Genomic DNA, 12056 nt, shown 5'->3' with positions numbered 1-12056 from the left:
ATACTCTGGAAGAGAAACCTCAGGGCGGCCTCAATGGGATCAAGGCCCCAGAGCTCAGTGGGACGGCAAAAGGCGGGGTCTACGCTGGATTTGTCTGTTTTATTACTAACAATGGCTCCTACTCACTGAATATTCCTAAGCATTTTACAGGCATCATGTCAACTAGTCCTAAAACCCTCCAAACTATGTGCTACTATCCGTCCCACTTCCCAGGTGAAATACCTGAGGCACAAAGAAGCCTGTGCCAAGGTCACAGGGCTCCCAGAATCAGAGCCCAACCCTAGGGCTCAAGGTCTCTCAGCCACTTAAACAAATAATCGGGGCAAATGTTTGTTTTCTTACCTAAAAGAGGGAGCTGTAATTACAGGCCTTTGGGGATAATTAATCAATGACTTTACCCTCCCATTTGTAAAAGTCTCTCTGGTCTCCTACCCTACTCCTGGGCAGCAAATCTGTCTCTGCCCAAAAGAGTAGTCAGGGTGGGGGGAAATATTAGAAAAGAAAGAAAGGGCAGGGTGGGGAGCCCAGGAGTCTAGCTGCCATCAGGGGCCTATAGACCCTGTGCCCAGCCCAGCTGTATGCTTCAGATCGGACCCTCCCTCAGTCCTGTGAACCCAGGCTTCTGACCCCCCATCGCCACCCCCTGACTCACTCACTGGGTAATCCTTATGAAAGCACCTAATGAAGAAACCCAGGGTTAACTGCTAGGGGCATGGGGGGGCCTTTGGGGTTTAGGAGCTGTAAGAGTAGGAAACAAATGCAACCCGTCCAGGGGTGGCAGTGGAATGCACCCCAGGATCCCACAGCCACCACAAAGCCCAGCCACCTGGGCAACAGTGTCTCTCTGAGGACTATCCACCTGTCTGTCCCCGAGAGCCAAGACACCCCCTCCCCAAGTCCTGATACTGGAAAAGAATAGGTCTGAGAGTCAGGGACCTGGACCTCTTCCAGCTAGGTGGCTTCTTCTGTGCCTCGCTCCGTATTCCTCTTCTGGAAAAGTCAGGGAAAGAGTGGATGCTCTCCAATGACCCTCCCAAGCATGGCAGGACAGGATGGGGCTCAGGGTCAATGTTCAAATCCCAGGCTAGACCCTCACGAGCTGCAAGCCCCTAAGTGACTAACCCAATCCCTGTGCACTTACAAAATGGGGACAACAGAGCCAACGTCACCGTTACTGGGAGAAACCATGTGATAGTACTCAAAAGTCTCTTTTCACAAATACACACTGAAACAGTCACGGACGACAGGATGTGGTGTGTGCGTGGATGAACAAGAATGGCCAAGGGTCCAAAATGGCAGAATCAGGCTGATGGGAACATGGGGATTCACCACACCATTCCGTGGCCGGCCCCTTCTGTATGTGTTGGACATTTTCCAGAGTAAAATGTTTAAAACACAAACTTCTCTTCAGAGAACCTGACACCTAATCACATAAAACATTCTTCTGCTCAAAAAAAAAAAAAAAAAAAAAAATCAACTACGTAACGGGTAACCGGAAAGCCAGCTCAGGATAAAAATACTATTTCTTGCCCTCCCAGAGCTGTCAACCTAGCGGTAGGGACAAAATCACGCAGACACCAGAGGGACAGTAGGTAGCACCGTCCATGTGAGTGGTAGACTTAAGAGGCTTCCCCTGGAGGACAGGTGTGGGGGTGGGAGGAGCCCGAAGTGCAGGTGGGCTAGGAATACATTTAAACGGTGGGGTGGAGTGATTTCCTAAATGAGTAAACTTAACGCGACCTACATTAGGAAAAAAAACATACCCATTATTTGGAGCTTATTATACGGCACGCATCGCGTTAGGCGCTTTCAATCCATTTGCATTTGATTTTCATTGACTTCTTGCCACAACTTTATAAGGCAAGTACTCTTTATTGTTATCTTTATACAGGAGGAAACAGGAGTGCAGGGAGGTTACGGGACCCACCAGGGGTCTCACAGCCAGCAACCGGCCAAGGCCAACCCACGGAGGATGAGTGAGTGCAGTGGCCACACCAGGGATGAGCAGCTGTGCCTGGAGAGCGGGGAGAAGGTGGCACCACGACAATGGCATCGGAACTGGATCTGGAAGGATGAGTATGGAAATGGGAGAAATAGTAGCAGAGGAGATAGACTACACTTCCAGGAAGAAGATTCATGACATACCCTGGGGGAGGGGGAGGGGACACCCATACCGAAAGGGAAAGTAGGCGAAGCAGGATAATGTCAGGGGCCTGGCTCTCCAAGTTCAAGTCCTTGGAGGCCCTTGAACATTTAAACTTGGGGCTTTAGTGTAAAAGTCCTGGGAAGCCACGGGGTGGGGGGGGGGGGGGATGTGTGAGCGAGGGAATGGCATCAGACGTGCATTCTAGTAACTGCAGGAATCCCATAGTCATGAAAAGACAAGACCCAGACCGGAAGAGGGGGAGAGGAACAGAAAGGGCAATCCAATCCAATCCAATTGATTCTACATCAACCGAGAGTCCACAGGACCCATGTGAGGCACTGGAGTACCTTGGAGAAGAAATAGCCAATGGGCCTGCTCATTCTCTTCCAAATGACTTTATCTGGGTCTCCTTCACCCTCACATAAGAATTATGTTTCCCTCTTTTGCATAAAAAAAGACTGCATGAAGGGGAGTTTGCTTACACTTAATCCTGCCCTTCCAAAGTGCTTCAAAAAGAATTCCAAGTGTTCTGAGCTGCAGGCTGCGACTCATTTTATATACATTATATTATTTGACTCTCAACCCTGGGAGTTAGGGACTACAATCCCCACTTCAGAGATTGAGAAACTGAGGCCTAGAGAAGCAGAGGGCCTGATGAGTTGTCTTCTCTCTCTCTCTCTGCAATGTGCCTTCATTCGCTCGAGGTGCTAGAAACACACTGCACAGGAGTCATCCCTGCCTCTCCCTGCCTCGGGAGCTTGGAGTCACGTGGTCTGGGAACCTCGCCTCTGATCCTGGCTCTTCTACTCACTCCAAGACAGCGTAGGTAGATTATCTTCAGCAAGCCAGCCAGTTCTCTGAAACTAAAATCCTCATCTGTAAAATGGTAATATAATGGCACCTACCCTTTGCAGACTCTCCCTGAGGACAAAACGCAACAATGCAAAAACAATGCTTGGCAGAGTGCACGGCATCTAAAGGATGCTCCGACAGATGTCGCTGAGGATGATGAAGGAGGAGTTAGCTGTTAGCACTGCAGTGCTCATGTTATGACCTCACTTCTAAGCCCAAGTCCCCATTTGCAAGGCTGCTTCTGACTCAAGCCAGTATTCCTTCTATTATTCCAGAGAGAGAGAGAGAGGGAAAAGGGTGACTCATACCCTGGCAATGGTGAAGCTTCTGGCTGGCCTGCAGCAGCTGGGGAGAGGAGAGTCCCAAGGTGAAGGGGAAATATGAGCCCCCCAGGGCCCAGTTGCTGGGCCATTGCCTTTCCTGGCTTTCACAGGCATCCTGATCATTAGTAGCAGCCACGGAGCCCCAGTGAAAGTGGAGCCCTGCCCTCAGGTAAACAAAGCCAGCACACATGTCCCCTTCTGGGCTCAGGTGAGGAAGTTACTCCCTCTGTTCCCACACAGGTGAGGGGTGCGCAAAGGCACCCAGCCAAGGCTGCACTCCAACCTGCCCCTCTAGATGCCTGCAACGTTGACTTGGAAAAGCAGTTAGCCCTGGCATGGGGGGCCATGGAAGCTGGGGGGCTATGGAAGCTGCAACACTGCATACCCAACAGGTGAACACTAAGGAGTTCAAGCCATTTTCCCAAATCTCCATGTGACGGGGCCCCTTCTCAGTACTCAGGTCCAATTTTAGAACGCTGAGGGGATAGGACACCAATTGAGAAATGGGCCAAATCATAAACATGACATTTCACAGAACAGAACCAAAAATGGCCCATCATCATATGGGGGGTGGGGGGGGGGTGGGCAGGGGGGAAGCATTACAAGTGAACAAAGAAATGCACGTTAAAACAAAAGGTTAAAAGAATTTATTGATGAACAGACTGGCAAAAATGAAAACCAATTAAAATACCAAGAGTTTTCTGGCTACAGGAAACCAGGCATTCCCACACAATGCTGGTAAGTGTGTAAATTACCACAATCCTTCTAGAAGGCAATCCAGAAATGTGTTTCCCAAACGCCTGCATAGTTCCTTTGACAGAGTAATTTCACTTCTAGGAATTTAAATGAAGGAAAGAAGACATATGCAAAGATATTCATTTCAGCATGGCTTACAAGAACAACAAAAATTGTAAACAACTTAAATGGCTAACAATAAAGGACTCATTAAATACATTTTGGTTCAACCCTCAATGAAATACTATATAACCATTCAGATAGTATGATATTAAGTAGAATATTTATTGATGTGGAAAGACAATCACAGCATATTGTTTGGAGGAGAAAAAAAAAAGCATATTACAACAGCATGATTCCAAGTTACAATTAGGATATAATGAGTGACTCCATTTTTGTGCAAAGATATAATCGATAGGAGTGACTCCATTTTTGTGCAAAAGATACAATCGATAGGAATCAATAGGAAAGAAAGGTCTGGAAATATATATAAAAATTAACAGGGGTTACCTCTGGGTAAGATTACCTATTTTCAATTTCCTCTTCATGCCTGCCAGTATTTTCTAACAATTCTATAATTGAATATTTTTAAGTGGTAAGAGATTAGACCACATGATTTGTAAAGCTCTGACATTTTGGGCATCTATCTATGATTGATGTCCCAAGTGACTTCAAACAACCCATATTTAGTGTGGGCTTACTGTGTGGCCTTTAGAGCCTAAGTCATGGCCTATAGCTGTAGCTTTCTGCATTCCTTTCTACCCATACTGACTGCCCAGCTGTCTCAGGGACTGCCTAGGAGCTTCCCCTGTAGTTCACGTGCCTAGCCAAGAGCCAAGCAAAGGAATTCAGCACGGTGGCAGGTGCCACGGGGCCACAAAGAGATGAAAGGCACAACTCTAGTTCCAGAATCTTACTGGGCCACAGGACTCACACACAAAATGCTTGGTTGTATCACACAGACTAAGAAAACCAAAAGAGACACAAACCAGAGCAAGCCAGGAAAGGAAGGCCTGCTCGAGAGGGCCATGCAGGAACAGTGGGTGAGGGCACTGGAGGCAAGGGGCACAGGCTGGGCAAAGGTGAAGCCAACCCAAAGTCCTCTGGGATACGTGCCCCAAACCTTTCCAAGAAACTTTCACAATCCTCGGTCTGCAGAATTTCTGAACTTTGGCCCGAATGGGTAAAAGTTAAGCCTCCTAAACACAAGTCCTCCCTCTCTCTAACTCTGGATTAGCCACCAAAGACAAGTCTTTTGGATAAAGACAATAAATTAGCTTTTTATTCGCTTTCCCCACCCTTTGGGGGGGGGGGTCGGGAATGGAGGGAGCGACAGGGAGGGTCTGGAAGAGGAGAGGGAGTTGCAGGAACAACCAGACATCTCACATGCAAGCAGAGCTCACCCCCACCACCTCGACCTCCTCTTCTCTTGCCTGCAACACCAGCCCCATTTGACAGATGGAGGAAAGGAGGCTCAGAGAGTTCAAATGGCTCGCTCTGGGGTCACCCAGCCAGAGAGTGGGGAAGGCGACTCCACTCAGGCCTTCTGACTCCAAGTCCAGTGCTATTTCGAGGTAACACACAGGACCTGGAGTCAGGAGCCCTGGGTGGCTCTGTCACCCGCTGGCTGCGTGGTCCTGTACAAGCCGCTCACCCCTCGCAGCCTCTAACCCCAACTGTAAAATGAGGAGGCACGCGATGGCCCGCCCAGGTCCTCTTCCGGCTGGGCTCTATGAACCTTCTAGGGGTGGCTGCAAGGCTCCCCTATCAATTACATTTCCCAAGTTGGGCCGGCAAAGATCACCAGAGGAGCCTCTGCCTGTCACGTGGTTAAATAAAAAAAGCAAACGTCCCAGATTAACTTTCACTGCACTGCTTCTGCTGACAGCCGATTACCCAATTTTCTAGTTTCCTTGGGTGAAATATCCCTGCAGGGTAGGCCCACTGCGAGACTAAAGGGCAAATAATGAATTACTGGTTAGCCAAAGAACACTGAAGATGGAGTTAAAACCAGGGTCCAGAACGGACGGTTTTTGCTCTGGGTCCCCGAACGAGTCTCCTGCTATTTCAGGCTTCCTTCACCCGAGTCTCAGTCGCGAGGTTTGGAGGCACCCCCAGACAAGTGCAAGGGATGAGGACAGAACTTTCCCGGGGGCAGCTCTGTCCCGCCCGCACCCAGTCCTCCTAGGCCCAGGCTGTCGGCTGGGGCTGGGGAGGGGGGCGGCGGTAACGGGGCGGCGGTGGTGCTGGGGCCGGGATCTGCCTTCCGAGTAGACGTGGGCGCGGGGCGGGCGACGGCGCCCGGTGACCGCCGCGGGAGCTCCACTGCAGTTTCGTCAGAGGTAAAGGTACGCGCCCGGCGCGCGCGGCGTGTGCACACAAACACACACACCCGCGCGCGCAGACCGCTCATCACACACACTACCCACCCCACCCCCGGCCCTAAGAATGCGCGATCACACGCCACCACCCCCTCGGCCCCAGCCCCGAAACCACCCCAGCACGCCCGCCACCGACCACGAGGCCCCGCGGCTCCCTGACGCATGGATGTCTGCAGCGGGCGAGGGTCGGCCTTCTCCCGCGCGCGGCGGGCTTCCTCTCCGCGACACCCCGCCACGCCGCGCCGTCCCAGCCGCCAGCCGGGAGTCGCCGCCCGGAGCTGAACGTCTCGGCTGCTGCGCGTCCCCTCCAAGTCGAGTCTCACGGCTAGGAGTCAGCTTGCAAGCCTCTCCCCGCCCACCCGGTCCCATGACAGCTGCTGCCGCCCAAAGACAGGCAGATTATAACAAGAAGCAAAGTTTCCCTCTCTCTCCTCCCACCGCCCGCCCCCCCTCCGCCTTCCCCCTCCCTTCCAGTGTTATGCAAAACGAGCCGGCACCGGCGCTCCGACTCCAGGTACCAAACCAGCCTTCGCGAGCCGCGCCCGGTTCCGCCCGGCGGCCCCCTCTCCGCGCCCAGCCGTGCGCCCGCATCCGGGGTCTCATTCTCGCCTCCGCCGCATCCCCAGCCTCCCCGCTACCCGCAGCCGGGCGCCGGGAGAAAAAGCCATAACTATGGGGCCAAACTTTATGCTTGCAACAGGCATGGGGTGGGGAAAACCAAGGAAGGGGTGGGGGGCGCGTACGCCTAGTGCAGGCATTTTCGGTGGCGGCTCGTCCCAGCAGCAGCCCCCCCCCCCCCCCGCTCCCCGTCTCCAAGTCACCAGCTCTCTCGCCTCCCCCCGCCCCGGCACACCAGAGCACCCTCTCCTGTCACGCGCGTGTCGCCGGTGGGGCTCCCAGGCGCAGCCAGAGCCCGGGACGCCGCCTCGCCTTCCCTTCCCCCAGCATCGCCGGGCGCGCACCGGGGCCGCGCGCCGCAGGGGGGACCCAGGCGCCCCCAGACAGCCTTTCCACCCCCATCCTGCCGTGCTTTTCCCCCCGGGGGATCGGCCGGTAGCGAAACCAGGAAGGTGCTATCTCCGGCCGCATGTCCACGTGCCCCGCAGACCCCCTAAGCCCTTAGCCGGCAACCGGCAGGAAACTCTGCGCTGCAGGCGCCGATGGGGAGCCGCGGGGGGCCAGCAGCAGCACTCCGGGCACCCGAGACCGGAGGACCAGGGCACTCGGGGGACCGGGGTAGGCGCCTGAGCCGGGGCCACAAGTCCACGTGAAAGTACGGCAGCAAGTGCCGGCAGTCTGAGGGCGCGCCTCCAGCACCCAGGGCCAGCCTGAGGGTCCCCCACACCTTGGCGCGGCTCCACCTCCCCAAGGAAACGCGGTAACCCCCACTTCTGCCGGCGCGGGGGGGGCAGACTCCAAGCACCCGAGGCCAGACCCTCCCCAGCGGCCGTAGCTCCCCCCACGCTCCGGCTTGCGCGGGGGGAGCCCCCAGCTCCCTACCTCCGAAACAGAGATCCTCTCAGGGTGCAAGGAAAGGGGGGTTCCGCAGCCGGGAACCCCCGGTCCCCCCGATGCACCCACCATCGCCTCCCGGCCTCCGCGGCTGCGACGGCAGCCCCCGCAGCTCAGCACCCCTGGCCCCCGGCCCGCGGCCCCTGCTGGCCGTACCTGCGTGTCGGCGAGATAGTTGAGGAAGAAGGAGGAGAGCTCTTCGTCCAGCAGCGCGCCGCAGTCGTTCCCCGCCATCTTCCAGCCGCGGCTGCAGCGTGCGGCGGAGTCAGCGCCGAGCCGGCCGGGGGGAGGGAGCGAGCGAGCAAGCGAGGGAGGCGGGAGGAGGGAGCGAGGCCGGCGGGAGGCGGAGGGCGGAGCTCAGGGCCCGGCTGCCGCAGGGCCGCTGGCTGCGGGGGCGGGGCCGCGCGGTGCCCGCGCGAGCCGGGGGTCGCGCCCCCACTTCCCTGCGCCACCTCTGGCGCCGGGGTCCTCGCTCGCAGCCCCCGGCCCGGAGGAAAGCGCCCGCAGCCGGGTGACGATGCCCCAGCCAGCGGCCCGGTGCCTGCGCAGCAATGCGGGCAGCCCCCCGCTCCTGCCAGAGCGAATCACGTTGCGTTAGCGCTGGGCGGGTCCTTTGAGACAACCTGCTTCTGCACAGCTGGGGAAACTGAGGCCCGAGAAGGCAGAGGACTTGGTTTGAAGTCACTGTGCATTTCAATAGCAGGAAGACGCAGTGCATAAGCTCAGGTCCGACTGCCCCAGAGGTTTGAGGTTTTCTGCTTGAGCTGCAAGACCAGAGAGGGAGGAAAACCATAGGTCAAAGGTGGAGAAATCAGGGAAGACTCCTCAAAGGAGGTGGCTTTTTTTTTTTTCTTTTCCTTGAAAAATGCATTAACTCGTATTCTGTTAAGTTTGACCATCTCCCTCCGGTCTCCCTTCACTCCCCTACCCCTGAATAAACTTCCATGACTTCTCTTACCATGCATGGTTCACATGCCCGCTTCCCCGGCCCCCCTGGCCTCCCAGTTCCTTTGATGAACCCTCTCAATACCCGCATCCACACACAGTGCTTTCCACTGACCAGCAGCCATCTACCTAGTAACCACATCTTCAGAGGGTGGGTCCCCACTTCAGTGGGTCCCCACTGCCCTTCAGACTGTCAACCCCTTCTTTCTCCCGCCACCCCCACCGCCATGGGCCCCCTTAGCTCTACAGGCCTTTCCTTTAGGGGCATCTGGGTGACTCAGTTGGTTAAGCATCCAATTCTTGATTCAGCTCAGGTCATGATCCCACAGTTCTTGAGTTCCAGCCCCACATGGAGCTCTGTCCTGACAGCATGGAGCCTGCTTGGGATTCTCCCCCCACACACACACACACACACTCCGTGCCTTTCTCTCTCTCTCTCTCTCTCTCTCCCTCTCTCTCTCTCAAAATAAATAAATAAACTTAAAAAAATAAAAATAAAACACTGGCCATAGCTGCCATCTTACATTTGTTTCAGTGAAGATTTGGTCTTCACGTCTCTCCTTACTAGACCCTAAGACCCATGAAGGCAGGGACTAAATCTGCTTTCCCATTTGCTATATCTCCAGTGCCTGGCACATAGTAGGTGCTTAATAAATAATGTGTTAACTATAAAACCCAGAGGATTTTGATTCCCCCCACACCCCCACCACCCGTTGAATAGATAAGGAAACTGCCCAGAGCCGATGGTGCCAGAACCAGAACTCAGGCCTCCTGACTGTAACCTTGGACTCTCATCATCATGCCCTGCTGTTTGCCAGGCAGCACATGAGGGCACCACCTGGATAAAGGCCTAAGGAGGGAAGATTTAGGCCTGTTTCATTGGGCACGCCTGCCTCCTGCCCTCCTCCCCCACTGGCACTCAGGAGGGCTGCCCCACCCTGCCCACCCTGCCCACCCTGCGTGGGCTCCCTCCCAGCCAGAGGAGGAAACAGGGAGAGTTCTCAGTACACCTGCTCAGACTTGAACACCAGAGCAAGAGCTTCCTTCTTCTCCAGTCTGAGGTTCCCAGAACCGCAGGGCGTGATTTCACTCTTTGGGCTTTAGGCCAGCGCGCTTTTAAGGAATAAAGAATCCCAACAGAGAGCCTCCATGTAGCCTTGGAGCACTAGCCTGGGATTCAGGAGTCCCGGGTCCTGGTCCAGTCCTGCTACATCTTGTCTCAGTATTGGGCAACTCAGGAGATCAAGAGCATGGGCAACCCCCCCCCCCCCCCCACCGCAGTCAGACTGTCTGGTTCTGAACCCCTGCCAATCATCTAGTGTCAGGCCTTGGTTTCCTCATCTACACCAGTGGAAATCATAGAATTACTTACTTCATAGGGATGTTATGATGAGTGAAGAGGTAAAATATGTAAAGTGCTTGGCACGGTGCCTGACCTCACGGGGAAAAACACTAAACTCTGGTCCTCTGTTTCCTCATCTGTAAAAATGGGGAGAAAATACACGTCCCTTGAAGGAACGGGCCGGTGTTACTTTCCTTTCTTCCAGCACTCACAGGCTGCTGGCTGCCTTGGACTCCTGTAGATCCGGATTTGAATCCTGGTGCTCGCTAGCTGTGTGCCCTTGGTCATTTACTCAACCTCTCTGAGCCACAGTTTCCTCCCCATAGGGTTCTTGTGAGGGTTGCACAAATCAGTGCACGTAAAAGAAATTGCTGGGCCCTGCACCTGGCAGATAGCTGGGCTCGTCCTCCCTCATCGTCATCACCGTCACCAAGGTCATCGTCATTAGCACCAAGGACTTTGCTGCCGCTGCCCACAGACCCCAGTCAGAACCCTGCAGGACAAGTTTCCAGAGATGTCCCTACCAGATCCAGCATGGCCTCTGACTGGCGTTGAGCCCCTTGCAGCCGAGAGGCCAGACTTGGGGAGTCCCCAAGGCCAGCCATCTCCAGGCTTTGGCCTTGCACAACCACAGTACCAGACAGGGCCTCCCAGGGAAGGCCTCAACAGTGCTCGAAACTCTGGTGTCCTTAAACTCTGGTGTCGACAGAAGAGCCACAAACTGAGCAGCTTCAAGGACTTTCTCACCAATCACTATGTCCTCAGAACAGGCTTCTGGCTGGCAAACAACTCAGGTGATAAGACTCCCCACCTGAGATATGTAGCTTTCTTTTCAAAAGCACATTTCAAAATGCCTCCATCACAAGCCACCTACAGATCTCAGCCTCCTCACCCTCTCTGGTCCATGGAAAGACTCAAAGATCTTCGTTGAGAACAGAAGCCCTCAAGAAACCTAAGGTGCTAGGTGATCTTGTGCAATTTGCTTGCCCTCCGTCAGGCTGTTTCCCTGCCTTTAAAACAAAAGAGCTGTGCTCACTTGGGCAGCACGTATACTAAAATTGGAATGACACAGAGAAGATTAGCATGGCCCCTGCACAAGGATAAAACAAAGGAGCTAAACTAAACGACCCTTTCCTGAACGCTGCAGCTCCAATATGATAGCCGTTTATAGGTTACTGGCTAAAACTTCGCTTTTCCATACCACACATGGGCCAGATACCTGAATGTGTATCATCTCAGGTTGTTTTCAACAACCCTGAGTAGTCGGCATTATGATATCCACGTAATGACTGAGGAAACTAAAGCTTAAGAGGGGTTAAAGTGATTAGCCCAAGACCAAGCAGTTAGAGGCACAGCCAAGATTCGAACCCAAGTCTGTGTCTGGTCCAAGCCACAGACCCTTGAAAGGAATTAAGAAAAACCTCACACCAGCTAACCACTCCCAAGAAGCCGGAACGGTGGCACATTTCTTGTTTTATGACTTCCAAGTGAAGGGCAATAATAATGCCAAACTTGGACTTCATGTGGCTCGCTCCTATCTGCTCTGCCTTTTTATTGGCCTCGCCTCTCCTGAGATTAGTGAAAGTTTGCTTTGCACATACACCCGGCAAAGCCCAGACTCCTCCAGGTTCCACGGAAATGGCGACAGCAATATGAACCTTTTTCACTTGATTATAGTCACCACTGACAAATGCTCAACATTAAAAACAACAGCATTTTCTCCCTTCTGATCCTAGGAGCATACTTTATTCAGACGCTTATAACTGTGGCTCTCAAACTCTGGAGGGCACGACGGTCACCTGGGTTCTGCTACCAGAGAT

The 12056-nt window shown here is 54.0% G+C and overlaps 1 protein-coding gene and 1 non-coding gene across 3 annotated transcripts in view; one reads left to right on the top strand and one right to left on the bottom strand.

The window, feature by feature from the left end:
• PPARGC1B (PPARG coactivator 1 beta) overlaps positions 1–8272 on the bottom strand; it is a 105066-nt gene extending 96794 nt beyond the window's left edge. Inside the window, exon 1 of one of the 2 annotated variants that reach the window (XM_086698972.1) lies at positions 8106–8272. In XM_086698972.1, coding sequence (XP_086555098.1) covers positions 8106–8183 — 78 coding nt within the window. In that variant the 5' untranslated portion in view covers positions 8184–8272. The remainder of the gene's footprint in view (positions 1–8105) is intronic. The other variant, XM_086699762.1, reaches the window with a different exon arrangement.
• Positions 8273–11264: 2992 nt separating this feature from the next.
• Positions 11265–11369, top strand: LOC112861790 (U6 spliceosomal RNA). The gene has a single exon (XR_003223688.2). It is a non-coding gene; the product is annotated as a U6 spliceosomal RNA (small nuclear RNA).
• Positions 11370–12056: the final 687 nt, after the last annotated feature.

The sequence above is a fragment of the Puma concolor genome, chromosome A1, assembly GCF_028749965.1.
Source record: "Puma concolor isolate L17-30 chromosome A1, mPumCon1.1.hap2, whole genome shotgun sequence".
NCBI classification, from domain to species: Eukaryota; Metazoa; Chordata; class Mammalia; order Carnivora; family Felidae; genus Puma; species Puma concolor.
The sequence above is the reverse complement of the archived record's forward strand: the minus strand, read 5'-3'. Positions and strand labels throughout refer to the sequence as shown.